At 40.9% G+C, this 21287-nt stretch overlaps 1 protein-coding gene across 6 annotated transcripts in view; it reads left to right on the forward strand.

Moving 5' to 3' along the window:
* The window catches only part of znf516 (zinc finger protein 516), a 68572-nt gene extending 48687 nt beyond the window's left edge, over positions 1 to 19885 (forward strand). For 5 of the 6 annotated variants that reach the window (XM_037540797.1, XM_017700605.2, XM_017700606.2 and 2 more), the window contains 3 exons: positions 3814 to 5058; positions 8656 to 8760; positions 17699 to 19885. In XM_037540797.1, coding sequence (XP_037396694.1) covers positions 3814 to 5058; positions 8656 to 8760; positions 17699 to 17895 — 1547 coding nt within the window. In that variant the 3' untranslated portion in view covers positions 17896 to 19885. Of the gene's footprint in view, positions 1 to 3813; positions 5059 to 8655; positions 8761 to 16325; positions 16390 to 17698 lie in introns of all 6 variants that reach the window. The other variant, XM_017700609.2, reaches the window with a different exon arrangement.
* Positions 19886 to 21287: the final 1402 nt, after the last annotated feature.

Below are 21287 nucleotides of genomic sequence, written 5' to 3' on the forward strand. Positions count from 1 at the left end.
AAAGCACGGACAGATACTTGACTATGTAACATCAGTGCCTGTCTAATTTACAAACACCAGCATTGGAAAGTTAAGACTCACTAATAAGAGGTTTAAATAAATGCTTTTAAAAAAGCAAAACCGAATTAGTTATAGACGCGTTGTAATATGCTCATCCTGCGCACCTTCACAGGCCTCAGATGGTCAGTAGTACATTAGGAAGCTGTAAATAAAAACGAGAAGTGCTAGTTGTGTCCAGCAGAGCGGTTTGTACCTTTTTGCAAATAGTTAGTAACAACACTGTAAATGTGGCAAATGAGTACATATGTATGTGTGTGTGTGTGTGTGTGTGTGTGTATATACACATACATACACACACACACACACACACACACATATATATATATATATATATATATATATATATATATATATATATATACATATCACTGTTTTTGGTTTTGGTTTTTGGTCTCCTGTAACTTTACAGGACTGGGAAAAACCTAGTTTACTTTTAATATAAGTCTGGAACTTTTTCTCTTTTTTCTGAGTCATTTTGGACCGTTTCTTTTAGTCCATTCATCATGAAATTTACATACAATGTAAAGAGATAAACAGGCTTTTTCAAATTATGTCAAAAACTGGAAAACATCAGAAATGGAGATACAAGCTTTTGTCCCAACAACAGTGATAGATAGATAGACAGACAGATAGACAGACAGACAGACAGATAGATAGATAGATAGATAGATAGATAGATAGATAGATAGATAGATAGATAGATAGATACATAGATAGATAGATAGATGGTGGGCCTGCTGGTGGTACAGACGGACTGATGGATGGATAGATAGATAGACTTTGGGCCTGCTGGTGAAATAAGTCCTGATAGGACAGTGAAAGTGACCAACAGGCCCTGTAGTTAAAAGTGAGACACTTGCAGTTTTGCCTTTCGAAAACTCTCAGAGCCTGAAGAGGGAAGGAAGTATCACTGATGTGCTAGACCAAATCAGTCTGCTCACGGCTGACACCCAGCCTGCTCACAGAGTCTCTCTGTAAATCACTTTCCCCAGACTTTCCCCATCGTTTTCCGCCTTTAGAGGGTGTTTAATGCATGGGAACGGACATGATGGTTCAACTCGTGAATAGTGCGTCCGAGAGGACCGCCCACTGAGATTTGGCTGAAAAGCAGCACCTCAGAGGCTGAAAGAGAACTGTACAGCGGCCAGTCTGAGCCACAAATACAAACCAGATGGCACCCAGAGAGAGAGAGAGAGAGAGAAAGAGCTACTGTGGGTTCACTGAACTGAGTGTAAACAAACATCTCCCTGACAGATGAGGGAAGGTGGGTCCAGACTGTGTTCTCAGGCCCTGCTCAGTTACTCCTCTTATGCCTTCCTTATGTTGGTCTCCCAGTAGAACGTGTGGGAGGATGCAGCTACTGTTCTCACATTCTGAGGCTGAGATGCTTCATGCGGCTGCTTGAATACAAAACTAACAACATTTATGGCTCCGGCAGCATCATCTGTGTAATTATGCAAACAAGCGCATGTGCATTCTATGCAAATGACTGTGTCACAGGCTATATTATACATTTGAGACCTAAACCAGATTTACCTCTGAAAGGTTGCGTGGTCTCTTTATGTGGGCCGCGTAATTATTATTATTATTATTCTCTTTGAAAAGCAAAGAAATGTTACCAAAGGAGGCTGAAGGAACACAGCCTGTTCTGCGGAGCCTTAAAAGGATAATTACGTATAATGTTATCTGAAAGGGTTGGTGTCACAGGTCAGTGAAGCCATAAAGGAAACTCAGCGTTCAGGTTTCAGTTCTTTGGGCTCATCAATAAGTACATGGTGGAAAACTGTTTCCACGGTGAAGTGCTGCCATCTTGTGGTCAGACGCATGTCTGACATCAGTTCGGGGAAGCCTACAGTGTAGAAGCTGTTTAGCAGCTTATGACAGCATGACTGTGAAGTGCTGTGCAAAGTTATATGCAATTACATATATATATGTGTGTGTGTGTGTGTGTGTGTGTGTTTGTGTGTGTGTGGATGTGGTGGTTCTTTAAGCGTTCTTTAGTAAAGAGAACTGTTCTGTAAAATCATGATAAAAGGGTTTTTTACATCATGAACTGGTTCTTCAGATTGATGGAGAGTGTATTTTATGTAGTTCTAAATAGAACCCTTTTTGAAAAGGTTCTTCCATTGTTACAGGCTTGACACCACAGCAATAGAAGAGCCCTTTTTGGTGCTATATAGGACCCTTTTTAAAAAGATTCTACACAGAACCATTTATAACACATTCTCCATTTATTTGAAGAGCCATTTAACAATAGAAAGAACCCTTTAATGAGGCAAACGGTTCTTTGTTTGTTCATGATTCTATACAGAACCATTCTCTTTAACTACAAACCCTGAAAGAACATCATCATAAGAGTGTAGAAAAAAAGGTGGTTCTTTGTTGTTTATTTGTACTTATTCTAATAATATATGGCATTTTTAAACAGTTCCATTTCAAAGATAAATGATTTAACAATGTGCTTATGTGCCTTGGGTGTTTTTACAGTATATGTCAGAATTTTTGAATTTTGAAATATGTTTACTTACATATTTAACATATCAGTACATATAAAAGATTGACATATTTGCATATATATATATATATATATATATATATATATATATATATATATATATATATATATATATATAAAATCTATCTACTTTTATGGGTATATATCGCTGCTGTCAGAAGAAAACTTTTTATCTCCAAAATGGTAACTTTACAGGAAAAGCAAAAAACCTACTTTACTTTTAATGGAAGTCAATGGAACCAGAATTTTTCCCAAGTAATTTTGGGTGATTTCCTTTGGTCCATTCATCATGAAATCTACACACCACATAAACAGCAACAAGCAATTTCCAATTATGCCAAAAATTGAAAAACGTGTTTAGCTTGTAAAAACATTTAACAATACTATAAATGTAATGTAAAAAAAAAAAAAAAGTATTTAGTAACTTGTTAGCTGGTTTGATGAGCAAAGTGTTGTTCCAGATTTCTCCTTTATGCCTCCAGCCGCCACATGGATTTGATAAATGGTATCAGCAGTACATTTTACCATAAATAAGTTTTGATTAGCCAATGAAATTTGGTAATGGATAACAACTACAACTAATATCGGGCAATATCAAGGAGAGGTTTGGAAATGTTTACACAAACACATTGAAACATCACATGTCCCTGCTGTCGAAAGAAAACCTCGTGAAAACCACATGAGTAACTTTACAGGGGAAGGAAAAAACCTGCTTTACTTTCAATGTAAGTGAGTGGAACCAGACATTTTCCCCAAGTAATGTTGGACCATCTTTTTGGTCCGTTCATCATTAAATTAATTCACTATGTAAAGAGAAAAATATTTTCAGTTTATGGAAAATAAAGATGCAAAGGTTTGTTCCCACAGCACAGATACATTGACATATATTGCATGTATATTGTGATTGAGAGGAAATATATGTATGTATACTTTTGCTGCAGATGGGATCATATTTGTAGTATAACAAAATTGCTGAAAGAGGACCTAAGACTGCCTCGGTACATATTCTTTCTGCTTGCGTGGTATCATGAAAAAGACGTCAGGGGATTTTAATTTTTAAAAATTGTCTTAAAGAGCAAAATTAGTACATTCTTCTGTATTTTACTGATGTTTTTTGAAAGGGAGCACGTGTGCCATCAGATAACTTTTTAAATGTATGTGACTGTCAGAGTTTTCGCTTTTGGTATCGCTCTCCTTTGATCTATAAATACTCATTTCCTGTTTTTCTGCGTTCGCAGACAAAAAGCCATACACCTGCGACCACTGTGACTTCATCACCTCCGACCCATCTGCCGTGGCGGCCCACATGCACGTTCAGCACACAGCTATCAGGGACCAGGGTCAGAAGCGTGAGGCCTTAACCAGCACCTTTAGCCAAAGCCACAGTCCTTCCACCAGCCATGGAGGCTTCCCCAGGCTGAGGAACGCCCTGCTGCAGCAGCCATACTGGCCCTACACCTCCTCCAACCACCTGGAGAGGGCGGCGATGACCAGCACAACTCCTCCCTCCAAGAACAGTGATGGGAGAGGGGGCGGGAAAAGCAAAGGGCAGGGAGAGGTCAGTACCGAGAAAGTGGATGCCAGTCTGCTGAATCTCTCGGTGGAGGCGGATAACTCGAAAGAAGGAGAAGTGCAGAAAAGTTTGGTGAGGCATCAGTGCCCATACTGTTCCCATGCTACGTTGTACCCAGAAGTTCTCTGGATCCACCAGAGGATTGCCCATAAAGTTGACAGTGCTACACTTGCCCCCAAGTGGGCTCCCAAAAATGGCCTCAAGGGGCCTAAATCTATCCTCGATTTCAAGAGACGCACTGGACCACCTCCGTTTCTGGAGGGCAAGGATTGTCCGTCACTGCCCCAGACACGCACCTTCCGCACGACCCCTCCCGAATCTGGGCCCACAAGAGCAAAGAAGCCTAAGCCTCAAAACAGCAGTTGCGAATCCAGCTCCTCACAAAGCAAGGGTGGGCACACCGGAGGATCGGCGCACACCTCCAAACACAAGGCCAGCAACTCCCAGACCGATGAGATCGGGACCCCCAAAAGCAGAATGGAGGCCCAGCAACATATTGCCACCTCTACTAGCACAGCAAGACCGACAGCAAGTCCCCAGAAGACCGGAAGCCCAAAGACAGGAAGCAGAGTGATGGAAAGTAGTTTGTTACCCCCGGAGGGACTTCGCTTCATGCTCTCCAGCAAGCACAACGTCTCGGAGCAGAGGAGTCCCAAAGCCCAAGCCCCGCAGACGCCCAGCCGGTCTGAACCTCAAGTCCAGGACATTCAGACCTCTGCAGGATATGACCCCTGGAGTAGGCTAGGCCTGCCCGGATCATCGTCTCACTCCCAACCCAAGAGTCAGCAAACAGCAGAAGGCCCAGAAGCTTTTACAGACATCTTCAGTTTCTTGAAAAACTGCAGTCCTCATGACCTGGCGGCCCTGTACCATCACTGGGGCTTCAGTAACATCATGATGGAGCAAGCAGGTAAGAGAAGGGAGCGAGCTCAAAATACTGCTGCCAGTTCTCTTGTACATCTACAGCAAGTAGAGTAAGGTTTCTGAAATGACTTCTAGAGTAAAGCTACACAGTGTATCTTTAGTCAGTCATTACCGTTACATTGGTCTTTGCAATAGTAATATTGCAGAAGGTCTTAATTTACAAATGAGTCCTCTAACAAATTACAAAGGGGGTTTATTATGTGCCTTGAGCATTCTGACCAACCTCAGCAACTTTCTTCGGGTGTTTTGATGAAGAAGGGCGATCTAATGGACATAAATAAATAATTTTGGTCAAAGTAGTGCAGGCCAATTTATTATCATATCACAGCAAAGTTCACGTAGGTGTTTAATTTTATTCTAAGGCACATTTTGCTGCAGTCAGAATAAAACTTTGTGTCTCAATTTTTTTACATAAGTTGAAATTGTCAACTACCCTTTAGAATAAAGTGTAGACATGAATGGGTCAAGTTTGAACAAATGACATTTTTTTAAAAATGAAAATATGTTAAAAGATGCCTGACGGAACAGATTTCATTTGGCACATTTTAGTGCACAATTTGTATTTATTTGATAGCAACATATTGGAAAAAAATATATTTGTCAAAAGAAAACCTCTTATCTCCAAAATAATAACTTTACATGAGAAGGGAAAAGCATATTGTATTCTTAATGTAAGTCAGTGGAGCCAGACTTTGTCCCAAGTCATTTTGGTCCATTCATCCTGAAATTCACAACGAGTGTAAAGAGTGACAGGCATTTTCAACATTGTCAAAAACTGGAAAACGTCAAAAAACCGAGACACAAGATTTCCTTCTGACAACAGCCAAATAAAATATAAAATGTGGTGTCATTTCTGCTCAGGCCACATTTTATGTTTTATTTTTCTAATCGTTTTTTTATTTATTTATCTAATAAACAATAGTTGTGCATTAAAATGTGCAGAGGTGTGTTCCCTGTAGAGGAGGTGGAAACTTATTTACACGGAAAATCAACAGGATGGCACTTGACCGGGGGTGCCCAAACTTTTGCATGCACGTTTTTGTATGTGAAGCTCATTAATTGTGCTGCACTCACGTAAAGAAGGCATCCTCAAGACTCGCCTTAGTCTGGTAGGTGCTTTTCTGTTGCACAGATAAATCAAGCATGTCACAAAGTTTGCGTGGCTTAAAAGATGCTTAAAACATCAGGAACAGTTCAGAAAGTTCAGTACGTACATTCACACAATTAACCTAAGATTAAATAATACTTTTCTCTTATAATTTCTCCCATTTTTCTTTTGTTTATCCTGTTCCATAGTCGCTCCGCATCTGTAAAACAGCTCCGAAACCAATTTTTCGACATTTGAGAAACCGCGTTTTTTTTTTTTTTAAAGGTTTGACTGAGGAATTGGTATAAAACAGATTCATGTTTACTTTTTTACATCATTATCGTGATACTACATTTAAAAAAAATCATTTGTCACAGAGATTGTGGTCACTGGTCTTATCAAGACTCTTATTTTACATTTTAACTCAGTATTTTCTGCTCCATTAAACCGCTTCTTTGGGTCGAGACTCATCAGAGAGCAGGAATCTCAAGGCATGAGAAGACGCGCCACACTTGCTCATTATATTTCATTAATTTATTAATAATTCTGTTTATCAGGAAGCACACAACGTCTATGTTATATGGCAATTTTGTCAAAATACTGCCAAATATTTTATTACTGGTTTTAAATAGTTACACAAGGTCGCCAACGAGTCAGTCAGCCAATTTACAGAATCCTCAGTCTTAACCAGAGTGTCACTGGAGTCACCGTCACTGGTGTTACACCACATTCATACACCAGTGACTGTAAAACATGTTTGGAATTAAGGTCTCCTTTTTGCATATATGATAATAGCAGATGTTAATGGACATACTGAGTATTTAGAGAAATGCTCAAAGGTGCAGCAACAAAAAAAATAGCCCGTTTGATTCTAAGGGACAGAGAAAGGTTTAAAAGTCGTCATTTAAAAGCACATTATGGCTTTCTTAGGTACATAAAACCAAAGTGGACCTCAGGGAAAATAATGAAATGCGTGGAAAGTGTAGGATATGGGCCCTTTAAGGTATGAAGATTGGCCCCTTGACTGAGGCTTCCCAGTTATTCCAAATATTCAGACAGGGCCGTTATTATTCATTTGTGCCCAGCTAAAATGAAAAATAAAAAGCAAGAGAAAAACGCTCCACACACACACACACACGCCTCGTTTCAACAGCTATGCAAACACACGTGCACACACACACACACACACACACACACACGTGCAAAAGGTTAATGGAACTATTGAGTAATGTCTTCATCTTTATGCAAACTCTCAAAGTGTGCAAAAACATTTCAGACAGCTATCGCTGAGAGGCATTTCTGGCTTTAAACAACATGCTTCCAACGCCATGGCAGGCAATCTCTGAGGGCCCGCAGTGCCTCGATGCTACAAATATGCAAAGTAGCATGGAGAGGGAGAGAGAGTGAAAGAGCAAGAGGAGTCAAATTAAGCCACCAGCTGCTTTGAAAAATGGTGATTACTGAATCTCTTCTTTCTGCTTTTTTTATTTTTTAAACCCCCTCCTCTCCCCTCCCTTCCCTCCCTCCCTCCCTCTCTTCATTCGAAGTCAATTTGCCGGGCTGTTGTTGGCCGGCCGCCGCCGCGGTCTCTGGTGTTGGACTACGGAGAGACAGAGGAAGTCTCTGTCAGCTGTCCGGCCCGATATCATCAGGCTCCACTTTAGCCCTTTAAGTCACATACAATACAGTGACCTTTCCAACATGGGGCTCCGCTTTTGTTCGTGCCGTCCGCTGCTCTTCCTGTTTAGTGCAGCTCATGCATGCTAATAACTCATGTTTACGAACGGCGGCCCCGGCTCCGCTCTGCCACCAACACTTTCAGTCACGGCTCGTCGCCACGACAACGCGGGGCCGCCAGGGTCAGGGCAGGTAGGACCACCGGCGCCAGGTGACGGACAGGAGCCAAGAGGACATAGTTTCTCTGTTTTTTTGTGGGCCCTGAGGGGAAAACGAGAGGCCAGGCTCCTCTTCTGTTCCCGTTACCTCGGCGGGCCATTCTCCTGCCACACGGGTGTCCTGGCGAATTGCCGGAGCGGACGAGGCTTGACAGAGCCAGAGCGACAGGCAGGAAAAGAGCATCCAGCTGCTCGGCTAGAGGAGGAGAGCGCGAAGGAGAGGGAGAGAGGGAGGGCAGAGAGAGAGAGAGGCACACCTGACATGTGACACGGTAGCGCAGATGAGGGCACATCACAGGGCGAGGCTTTTAATTCGCGGTAATTTATGCGGCTGTGCGGGGCTGTGTACACGTCAGCCTGTCAGAAGTGCTCGCGTGATGCGGCCAGACAGCTCCTCATCCAGGCCCTGAAGGTAGCTCACATAATGACACATTAGACATACTAATGATGTTTGCTCCTCTCTCGCCTGCTCTCACTCTCGCGCTCCCTCTCTCATGTGGTTTTTTTACATGGTTTTCCTCTTTGACTTACTCTCCGTCCTCTCTCTCTCTCTCTCTCTCTCTCTCTCTCTCTCTCTCTCTCTCTATCTCTGTGCTTGTAGGGATGGTGAGGTCAGGGCAGCAACAGGGGGAGTACGTCTGTCCAGTGTGTGGGAAGAGCTTTACCCAACCCAGCCATTACCGCACACATATGAGATCCCATACAGGTAAAGAAAACACTAAAGCGTACACATCCCGTGGTGCTCCCTTCATTTTTAAAATTTCTAGCCAAATCAGTCATTTTTAGCATTAAAACTTCAGATCTGAAGCAAGAAGAGAGCAGGATGAACACTTCAAGTGCTGTTTATCAGATGGGGGCTACCAATTTTATCAGATGTTTATCTGATGGTTTTGGTGGTCTACCAGGTGGTCTACCATTCCACAAAGCAGGACTTCCCACTTCGCCAGAGACCTTAAGCCCAAGGATGATGACTGTCCAATGGGAATGTCCCTCAGCTTTTTTTTCCTAGTGGACAAAGATGACTTTGGGCTTAACTTATCTAGCTAAACTGAGAAATCCTGCTTTATGGAATACCCTCCAGGTCCTCCAGGTGGTTGTTAGGAATCCCGCCTTTTCTGTAGTTTTTAATCATTTGTTGAACTTCATTTTTGGTAACTCTTCTTCTTTTTTCCCACTGGTTGTCCTTTGTTTTTCTCCTTCCTTATGCAAGTGGACGATCTTGCGTCTAATCTCTTCAGAAACATCTGAAACTTGAATAACTTGTACGTAATGACGGTTTTTGCCTAGAAATAAATGAAAGGTGGTTTCTGAACTTTGCACAGTGCTGTACATGACCAAAGACTATCCACACACAGTCATACCAAAAGTATAGAGTTGCTGTCATAACAAAATATTTTATCTGAAAAAAGGTCATTTTACAGGAAAAGGGAAAAAAAACTGAGAGCAGAGTGGGGCACAAACTAACGTGAAGTGAAGTGTAACATGGATTGTTTAATGTAGTTAGAGAGGCCTCAGCAGAACATGCTGCTTCTTGTAGCCCTGACAGTTGATTCAGCAGAAATTTCTCAATATTATTTAATATACAATATAACAACTCAATATAATTTACTCCTATATTATTTTAGTCTTCCTCTGGGTGTCTCTAAAATAGCACCATTTTGACGCAAGTAAACAACTTACAGTGAGAGTTGGCCAGGCTAAAGTACAGCCTCCACACATGCTTTATATATATATATATATATATATATATATAGTGTGTGTGTGTGTGTGTATGTATATATATCGCTGCTGTCAGAAGAAAACCTCATATCTCCATTTTTGTCATTTTTCAGTTTTTGACATAATTAAAAAGGACCTGTTGTCCTTTACATTGTGTGTAAATTTCACTTGGAAAGACGTCTGGTTCCACTGACTTACATTAAAACTACAGTAAGTTTTTTCCTTCTCCTATAAAGTTACCATTTGGAGATATGAGGTTTTGTTCCAACAGAAGCGATATACATATATATATATATATATATATATATATATATATATATAATGTATACCAGTTGTATAGTACTAATATTTGCTCTTCTAAAAGATATTTTCCATGTTTGTGTGAGCTGTGTTCACAAATCATGGGAAATTTTTAATGTTCCTGGTCAAATGACATGTTTTGTTGATTTTTTTGTAAGTGATAATTATTTAGCACATCCTCTACAGGGAACACCCGTAAACATGACACTTTCCTGCAACTTTTAGTGCACAGATTGTTGAGTTTAACTTACACTCTCAGAAATAAAGGTATGAAACTGTCACTGGGGCAGTTCCCTCAAGGGTACACCTCAGTACCTTTAGTCAGGGAACATAACTGAACCATAATAAGCTGGACTGACTCCACACATCCCGCCTCGCCTCCAGGCTTTTATTCTACTGCTCTGTTTTAAAACATTCAGTTATGAAAAGATACAACTACCAACTTTTCACCTGGAGAACCTGATTTAAGGTTCACAACTGGACCTTAAAACGGCTGTTATACCTCAATGAAGGAAACACAGAACATTTATTACTAACAGTACATTGAAAAAATAAATACAATATTAAAGTGTCATAGCTTTTGTACAGGCTAGATGTTTTCCCCAGTATGTTAAATTCACTATTTAAAACAGTAACTGCACATTCAAATGTACAGAAGTGTGTCTCTATAGAGGGTGTGTTCACTTATTTTTGCTTAGAAAATCAACTAAACATGTCATTAGACCAGGGGTGCCCAAATTTTTGCATATAAATATATTTTAATGCAGATATTTTTAAACATTTAGCTTGTCTAGATCAAATAATATACAGTTATATTGAATTTATTACGTTTGCATCATTTTACTTTTTAGCAGCTATTATAACTAACCTTATCAACCCCACCTATGGGTGACTGGGTTTCCATTCATTTTACTTTTCCCACGTTGTTCAGAAACGGTCGGTGTTGGAAACAAAATTTCTTTTTTGTGGCAGATATACCGCTGTTGGAAGAAAACCTTGTATCTCCATTTTTGTCATTTTTCAGTTTTTGATATAATTTGAAATGAGCGGTTCTCCTTTACGTTGTGTGTAAATTTCATGATGAATGGAGCAAAAGAAACGGCCCAAAACAACTTGGAAATAATTCTGGTTCCATTGACTTACATTAAAATTAAAGTAGGTTTTTTCCTTCTCCTGTAAAGTGACCATTTTGGAGATTCGAGGTTTGTTTTTTTTTGTTTGTTTGTTTTTCTTTTTTCTGACAACAGTGATATGCAGGTTGCTTGTATAAATAAAATTAATAATCTTGCTCAAATATCTTCCAATTATTATTACAATTTTTTTTGTAAAACTCAAAATGTTTAACTTACTGCCTTACTCTGCTCTACATTAATGCTAGAAAATGTTATTCCATGTAACTTTAAGGCTTTTCTACTGACCCATTAGGAAATGTTCACACAATGTGACAGGCGGACTTTTTCAAAACACACAAGAAAAATAAAACACTGGAAAAAATGAAGTTACAAGGTTTTGATATGACAGCGAATATATCCTCTTCAGCTATGCTGCAAAGCCAAGCCACACAATCCAAACAGCTTGTGTCTATGTGTATGCGCGTGCTTGTATCTTTGAGTGATCTCACTGTCCTTGGATAAGACAGTCTGTTCCTCTGTTTTTTCCTTTCGCCTCCACAAACATATTTGTGTGACTCTGACCTGCAAGAAATTGTATACATTATTAATCAGATGTCACTTATGGAGATGTATTTGCGAATGCTAATGAGCTCGGCAGTTACTAGTCCACAATGATGTCCGTCAAAAGCGCACTAAGAGCATGTCACAGTCCGTCACCGTGTCCCGGTCTGACCACACGCAACGTCCTGTAGTGGACAGGCACATTTTCAAAATAGGCCATGTGAAGGTCACTAATGAGATAATGGCATTTAGAATAGTAGAAAACATGAGGTTTAGAATAACATCTAAAGCAGCTTTTTTTTAATTAGTAAAGGACAGGGCTAAGGGCACGTACACAGTCTGAATGCAGCACTCAGTGACATAAGCACATCCAGAACCTCCAGGATTTGTTTGTGTTTGAATTGAGTGCAAATAAAACACTATTTCTGCCTCAAATTCACATGGAATCGAGTTTTTGGACATGGATTAAGGCGATTCTTGGACTAAATTGTGATGGCAATAGTGTTTCACTATTAAAGATCCATGTTATCTAGACTTAGGCTGAAATTGAAAAGCTGCATAATTCAATAACTGAGATGTAAACAAAGACATTCAGAGTGGTTTGACATAAAATGGCTCATTGTAGAGAAACTTAACAGAGTCCGATGTCTTAACAGTGATGGTGAATGGAACCAGGGGTTGCCATGTCTACAACATACATATAGACATTATATTTACGCTCCAGAACCAGTTTTTATATGTGTAAATATGAAAATATGCTTTCTTTGGGGACTGTTTTGAACCTACGTACCACTCCACCTTGAATGGACTAAAAAAAAGTAGTCTTATCTTAAATCATTGTACACATAATGCATTGTAAACAGTGTCTTAGACATCAGGCAGTGTATTCATGAACATCGGATGTTAAAACTTTGTGAGGTGCATTAAATTCTTCAGACGTCTGGTTCCAATCACCACCACTGTGAACAGTTAGGACGCAGTACGTTTCTCTAGAACGGAGCATTTCAGACCAAACCACTCTGAGTGACTGTTTACATCTTATCGGTTTAATCATGCAGAAATTTTGGAAAATTGGTGGAATTTCCCTTTAAGACGTAAACAGTCATTTAAGGTGGTTTGGTGTGAAACGGTTGATTGTAGAGGCTCTGATTTCTTTACAGTGATGGTGATAGGAACAACGGTTTGCAATGTCTACGACACAAATATGGCCATTTTATTTACTATCCAGAACCAGAGTAGAGTTTACAGGTAATGTTGATGATGGTAAAATAGCGTACATCTTAAAATATATACTTTCTTAGGTGACCTACAACCTACGTACCACTCCACCATGAATGCACAAAAAAAAGAAGTTATAGTCTTACCTTAAATTATTGCAAACAGTATCGTAAAATATCGTAAACAATGTCTCAGACATCAGGCTGTGTATTCGCAACCATGCGACGTAGTAACTTTCTGTGAGGGCGCTTTTAGAGGCTTCAGACGTCTGGTTCCATTCACCACTGCTGTAAACAATTCTGACTAAGCAAGTTTCTCTAGAGCGTAGCGTTTCACACCAAACCACCCTGAATGAGTCTGTGTACATCTTACAGGTTTAATTATGCAGAACGTTTTGGAAAATTGGTGGAATTTCCTTTTACGATGGAGTTTTTTGGTGGGTGTGAAGTGTTTCATTCAGTGAAATGACTCATTTCTTTACAGTGGTGGTGATGGGAACCAGGGGTCACCATGTCTACAACACAAATATAACCATTTTACTTACTATACAAAACCACCGGTGAAGCCACACATGCTGTTTGAATTTTTATATAGCATGTTGATGATGGTAAAACAGTGATAAACCTGAAAAAAACGTTTTCTTTGGGGTCTGTTTTGCCCCGCAATGCCTTATTTGTACCTATCTAGTATGAACAGACCTCGAAAAATAGTCTCGAACCTTCTCAAATCTACTGTAATGTAATGTCTCAGGCATCAGGCAGTGCATCATAACCATATTGTGTAATAACTTTCTGTGAGGGAGGTTTTAAGGGCATTAAACGTTTCGGGTATCTGGTTCCACGGCCGTGACGCCAGTTTTCTCTATATAGCATTTCACAACTACTCTGAATGACTTTGTTTACATCTTAGCCGGTTAATCATGCGGATATTTTTAAAAATCGGTGGATTTCTCGCCTGATCCAGGTCTGGCTCTCTCGCCTGCTGTGTCTCATCAGCTATTTTAGCTTATCCACACAGAAAAGCCATTGTTCTCCATCTGCACATTCGCACATGGAAGTGTTCCTCCTCAACCTGGATAAGAATAACCCACCAAAAAAAACAAAAAAAAAAAAACAGTGAAGCAGCTTTCATGCAAAAATAACGAGGTCGTTCGTAATCAGTAATTACCTCGGCTAAATGGCTTCTCCACTCTGTTAGACAAGGAGAGCCTTAGCCGAGCAGGCAGGCGAGTTCTACAGAAGAACGTGAGAAGGTTGCTCGGGCTTAGCCCGGCCTGATCCCCCGGTGACAGAGGCCAAACGCTGCATTATACAGAAGGAGAGGCTGCTCTCTCCGCACGTGGAGTTATAATCAACGTCGTCAGTGATCGCTCGCGTTCGGCGTGAGCGTCCAAATGAAACGGGGCAGGGGCCCCAGGCCTCCATTAGCATACGCGCTAACTCTGTGTGTCAGACTAAATTGGTAGTTTCAGCTCACTGTCTGCCGCCGCTGCGCTAACCGCTGATGCTAATCTGAGGCTAATGCTGGATGAGTCCCGCGCCCCGTCTTAAAGGAGCGCTACATGTAGAGTCTCTGCTTTTAACTGCTTAGCATGTTCGTTTTAAACACCGTCTCACTGCTCAGTCGAGCACACTCAGTGTCATTTCCTGACGGGAACGTGCCGGTAGTTTCCGGAGGATTGAGCCGGGATCAGGCGCACGCAGAGGGCGCGATGAGTCCACGATTCGGGGGCCATTTAGCACAAAAATGCCTTCAACAGTGGATCTAAGACGTGCGTTCAGCCTTGAAAAAAACAATCTAAGCGCGTTAGGCCACCCCAGGAACAATGGTGGTGGCTCCAATGAGCAGGGATGACTTTTTAGCATTGAATCAGCAAATAGAGTAAAATGTGGTCGGATAGCGACCGCGCTAATCAGGGCATTAAAGGGCCTGTATGGTAGAAACACGAGTTTTGGGGTGATGTGGTATGTAAACATTGGTTTATGTATCATTCACTCCGCAGCTCATATAGGTTCATGGAAATGATCCTGCAAAAACAGCCTGATTGGACTTTTGTTTTTGTGATGTCACATAATTAGTGAGGACATTTACGCATATTAATTCTGCCCCAGCCTGCTCAGCCTCCGGCAGTTTAGCCCTGCCCATTCACAGCCAAGACTGTGTGAGTGAGGCAGCCAATCAAAACAGAGACTATTTGCATATGTAAATCCTAAAGTGACACAGTAACACAGTCAGAACTTGTTTGGTATGTAAAACCACACAAACGTCATGAGGTTTCATACGTCATGAGGACGTACAAGAAACGTGATATATGGCCCTATAAGCACACTGATTTACTCAAAAGGTAGATATTTTAATAAATATTTGGCATTTAGTCTATAATTACTGTAACAGGGTTGAACGTTCAGAATGATCTCATCAGTCAATCTCATCGAAAACAGATAAAAAGATGGAAATTCCAGATATTCCAAAGGGGTCAATGTGTTCAAGGAACAGGGTGGACTAAAAGTGGTGGAATATGACTAAAATGGACATTTTTCAAAACATGATTGATGACCATTCCACACATTAATGCAAAACAATATGATTATTGGCCTATTTAGTGGTCATATTTCCTAGGTGTTGTAGATTAATTAGAGGGAATATATGATAGAAAAACCACATTTTCCTCACTTTCTTGAAATAAAAGTTTGCTGTACTGTTGTTAAAGTCTTAAAACAGACCCTTCACTCCTCAGTCCAGACAGTCCATATATGGAAACAGCCTGTTTGGAAATCTGGTCAGCAAATTTACATATCCGCCTATTCAGACCTACTGGAGTTTGGCCACACCCACTCACATAGAAGTTATAAGGAGTGTTTCAATCTGGGCTGTTTTTTGAATATGGTGCAATACAGGACAGCCAATCAGAACAGAGATCTTTTACTTATATCAGTCTTAAAGGCACAGTAACTAAAACAGGCTGTTTAATTCTAAGAGAGGTCAGAAAATAGATGGTCATGCAAAAATGAGTTGACCTCAGGGGCCTTGTAAAGGACACTTGACATATCTTTAAAATATCTTATGCATATTTGTAAGTGTAATTTCAGTGGCACCCCAATGATGGAGTCACCATGAGAACTGGATTTTTATTTTTATTTTTCCTATAATAAAAGTGATGGTTTTAAATGCTCTCTGATGTTCATGGCGGGTCTGAAGTCTGGTGACTCTTAGCTGCATTAGTTGGAGACATTTGCCATTCTTGACTGTACTCTACACCTTTGGTAGCACAGGCAAGAGGATGTGTTTTCAGTTTTAAAGTTATTTTAAGTGGTTTTTAGTGTTTGCTTTGTGTTCTTAACTGGCCACCTTGTTCCCACAGTGTTATTTGAGTCCAATGGACTCATGGGAACTGGAGTCCAACCTCTACAGAAGCCCCCTAACAAGTATGTGGCATTCTTCGTTTGGTTGTTTGGGGAATGTGTGGGGTGTTTATGTATGTATGCATATGTGTCTTCCATCTGGACAGGCCTCATTCATTTCCCTACATTGTCCAATGTGCCATGCCGTACCATGCAGTGACGTCACTCTCACTCTCGCCACGACTGCAGAACTTTCGTAAAAGGGGGGAAAAAAGCAGGTTTACATCGTAACAGGAAGGACAAATGGATCGCATCTGCCTTAACAATCAGAGATTGCGGCCTGCTGCAGCGAGGGGGACTTCCTTAATGAATTACCCCCTTTGCATGTGTTGCATAGCCCGGACGGCGAAATCAGGGAGAGAGGAAAGGTCAAATTAAATATGTATCCTAGCCTGCGCACGATGTACTGACAATAACCTTTAATGTAATTAAGTGGGCCGTGTTTTGGACGGGATTTCACTTTATTTTCCCCCGGGGAGCCGGGGCGGCTGCCCTGGGAGAAGTGCTCACTCTGGCTCAGACCTTATCATGCTGCTAGCTCGACTCAGCCTCAGATAGTCTTGATTAATAGTGTCTGTCTCGTTTTTTTTATGAGACGTGATTTATGATAATGCCCCCCTTTTTCAGCCTCTCGGAATGACAATTATTTCCTAGCGGATAATTCATTCATTTTTCAAAAATAATAATATGGAGCAATTGAATGGCAGACTCATTTGTTTTGCTCAGGTGTGGGGGGATATTTTTATGCGATTGCGCGAGGACGACGCTGTACATCAGTCTAATTAAAACAGCGAAAGTGGGACCCGGACAATTATACCTGCGCTGAGCCACTGAGAGAGACGGGCGGAGGGGGGAAAAAAAAAAAAAAACGTTGTCAAGTTCGCCTTTCTCTCTCTCTCTCTCTCTCTCTCTCTCTCTCTCTCTCTCTCTCTCTCTCTCTCTCTCTCTCTCTGTGCAAACTTTCGACATCCGCCGTCGGTATGACGTTTTGTGGCTCAGGGGAAGAAGGTAGGCAGTGATACTTGTGTCTGTGTGTTTCTACGAGCAGCTGACAGAAACAGAAAACAAAAGGCTGACGTCCCCTCAGGGGGAACAGTCAACCGTCTCCATATGGCATGTCATCAGCCCATCAATCATGGCTAGGGCCCCTCCCCCGCCCGCGCTCCCAACCTGCCTCTGTTTTCTCCCTAAAAAAAAAGCACAAAAAAAGAAAAGTATCACTTTGACAACCAGCTCAACAGCCTCCATCTCTCTCACTCTCTCTCCCCTCTCTCTGGCAATGTCTCTCACCCTGGCGCTGACCTCGGCCTGCCCTTGCATGTGTCTGTTCCAGGTGAGAGACCGTTCCGGTGTCAGTACTGTCCCTACAGCGCCTCCCAGAAAGGCAACCTGAAGACCCATGTCCAGACCGTGCATCGCCTCACCTTTGACAACACGCAGTACCCTGACAGGAGGCTCCGCCACGGCCCATCCGATGACCCCGAGCACCTATCTAGTCCTGGAACGTCCCATGGACCAGCAACTTCCTGAGGAAACTTCTACTACTTTAATTTTTCTTTTTTTTTTTTTATATTAGGAGAGATAACAGATGTGATCTCCCTAAGAACGTACAACACTGTGTAAATAGCGTTGAGTTGTTTTTAGCTTCATTTTCTCTGAAAGTCTGTTTGGAAGTTTTTTCTCTGAAGGTTACACAAACGAAGCCACTTTGCAGACAAAACAACAAACCAAGCCACTCTGCAGACAAAACGGCACTGATGTGTTTACAACATGCCCCCTACCCCTGAACTCACGTCATACTTGAGAGTAAAAGACTGAAACGTGTGTAAAAGGAAGTACTGTATGTCGCGAAGCTGTGTCCGAAAATCAGGGGCGGTCAGTGGATCCCCTACACTTGAAATGCTGCTGCCGAATGCCCGACGACGAAATTTAAACTGTTATAAAAACTGCTAGCCTTAGTTTGTGCGTATGTGTGTGTATGTGTTCCATGTTCTACTCCTCAGGACTTCAGTTAGATTCCAAAGTCTGCATTCTCTCTTTTTTTTTTTTTTCTGTCTTTTTTTTTCCAGCAGCCTCATTTCGGCGCTGGTTGGGAATATGCAGGGAATTTGTTTGGGCAGACGCTTGGCATTATCAGCATAATATGTCATAACATTCTGTATTATGAGTTCAGGGACTACGGTATGTGTACAACCTTCAGTACAGGTTGTAGAAACAGCAGGAATTTTGTGTGAAGGTTTTTCAGTCCAGCGTCCTGTAAAAGAATTTAAGGGCCAGTTTTGCAAACTAATCCTAGTCTTAAATGTCTTGTGGCCCAATTTAGCTTTGTTTCTGAAAGCTAAAGGAACATGCATGTCATATGATATGTCATGTTTTGTGGCGAACAAAGTCAGGAAAAGTTTTCAGTTTTGATTTTGATGTAGCATAGCTGAAGTTTTTACGTTTTGTTTTTGTTTTTGTTTTTTGTTTTTTGTGTTTTTTTTTTTTCTTGAAACATGTTATTTCTGAGTATTGTATCCCAAAAATCTCAAAAAGAACAAAAAAAAAATAAGAAGAAGGATCTCATTTAAGTTGATGGCACATTAGGACTTAAAGCCATGGTGGAGTTTCTTTACAATATTGAAGTTATTTGCTGGAGGATGTACAGAACTGCAATTTCTCAGTCAATAATCACCTTTAAATTATTGCATTATAGAAACTAGCTTGACTCACATCAGATCTATAGATTGAGAGGTAGTGTGTTTTATAACAACTCTTAAAAAGCTTTAGAATGCCATATTTTTAGAGGTTGACTACTTAAAGCAAAGAAACTCATGGCCATATATTTCTATGAATGTTGGATAATATAATTAGGTATTTACTTATTTAGTTATACATGGTTGTGTTTGAATACATTCCTATATTTGTGAACATTTATCTTAATATTAAAATCTCCTGATTTCAGTGAATATGTTGAATACTAGAATAAGAACTAGTGTCTGGCCCCACATTATTTAAGTGGTCTTTAAAGGTAACTACACCTGAATCCTGGTTGCATTGCTGCACCGTAGGTTAACCTGATATTTCTCTAAATGTAGGTGGACAACGGCAACCAAGTTATGGGACTGTAGGCATTGTCTGTCGTAGAGTGGGAACCAGTAAATCAAAGAGACATCCCAAAATGAGCTCAAAACCTGAGCAACAAAAAATACCATTGCTTCTTTGCTGAACTAAAACGTAGAAGTACTAAAACCCAAGAATTTAAGGAGTGAAATAGCATCAGCTAAAAAATAATAAAAAAAATACAATAGGATATTTTTTCTCTCTTTTATGTAACATTAATTTTGTGCTTTTGAGTAGTAGTAGTTGAATGTATGGAAATTTTTTGTGGTATGAGTTTTTATTTGGTTTCGTTTCCCAGGTTTATTTTCAGAGCTCACAGAACTGTCAGTTATCACCCTTGGATCGATTTCATCTCATAAATACTGTCCACTGTTCAAGTTTTAAGCCTCCCAGAATAAAGTTTACCTCTGATATTTCATCTGTATGGTGACTTCCATCCTATACTAAGGTCCTGGATTATTCCACCCGAGCAGCACACAGCACTCAGTGGTAAGTTCCCAGTGCCTGTCTTTTGAAGACCCCTGGAGAATGTTTTAAGAATGGTAATCGCACTGGTACTGTTAAAAACGCTTCTCGTGACTACTTGTTCTGGCTTTAGACCGTCTGCTCCTTCATCCATGACCCTTTTATGTCACACATGTTCAGTTATATTAACAGTGAAGGGCTTCACAGTGAGACTGCGCTGAATATTGATCTGTTCCACTTGTGCATGCATAGCTGCTGCTACATGTGTGCACTGTGACAAATAGCTTAGGATTACACCGCTAGTCCTGTGCACCAGCCCTCCAAATGAGGAGTTCTAGTTAAGGAGCTTCCACTGGATTGGGCATGCTGCTCTCTTGACCACAACAAAACACATGAAATGTAACTTGAAGGGAAAAAGATATTCTCAATTTATACTTGTTAGTATAACAAGATTTTATTCTGAGAACATTTTTGGGTGTTCCATAAGGCTCAATTCTGGGTCCCTCGCTTTTTTGTTTGTACATGAAGGATTTTTCTGAATGATGTAAAAGGATTAAGCATCAACTGTATGGAGATGACGCAATCCTTTATATACTGGCGCAGACTCTCCAGCAGAACTGTCATGATTCTGTTGCATTTGTCCCAATTAGTAATTAAACCTATACAGACTGGCAACTTCATCAAATACACCTCCTTGTATCTACACACTTTGTTTATTGTATCAGTTCCACTTACTATATAGGAACACTTAGAGTAGAGTAGTTCTACAGTTACAGACTGTAGTCCATCTGTTTCTCTGATACTCTGTTACCCTGTTCTTCAGTGGTCAGGACCACCACAGAGCAGGGACTATTTGAGTGGTGGATCATTCACACACTCACTGTCCACTCCTGTGACACTCCTAGCTTGTCGTTCCACCTTGTAGATGTAAAGTCAGAGACGACAGCTCATCTGCTGCTGCACAGTTTGTGTTGGTCATCCTCTAGTCCTTCATCAGTGGTCACAGGACGCATATTGGCTGCATATTTTTGGTTGGTGGACTGTTCTCAGTCCAGGTGTTTAAAGAGTCCAGCAGTGCTGCTCTGTCTGATACACACCACCACCACGTCAATGTTACTGCTGTGCTGAGAATGATCCACCACTCAAATAGTGCCTGCTCTGTGGGGCTGCTGTGGGGGTCCTGACCACTGAATAGGGTATGCAGAGAAACAGATGGACTGCAATCTGTAATTGTAGAACTACAAAGTGACTCTATGTGGTCAGTAGGCAATGAGTGTAGAAACAAGGAGGTGCAGTTAATGCATTGGTCGCTGTTCTATAAACAGGCTTTGAAAATAATGGAAACAAACGGTGAC

The sequence above is a fragment of the Pygocentrus nattereri genome, chromosome 1 (genome assembly GCF_015220715.1).
Source record: "Pygocentrus nattereri isolate fPygNat1 chromosome 1, fPygNat1.pri, whole genome shotgun sequence".
NCBI classification, from domain to species: Eukaryota; Metazoa; Chordata; class Actinopteri; order Characiformes; family Serrasalmidae; genus Pygocentrus; species Pygocentrus nattereri.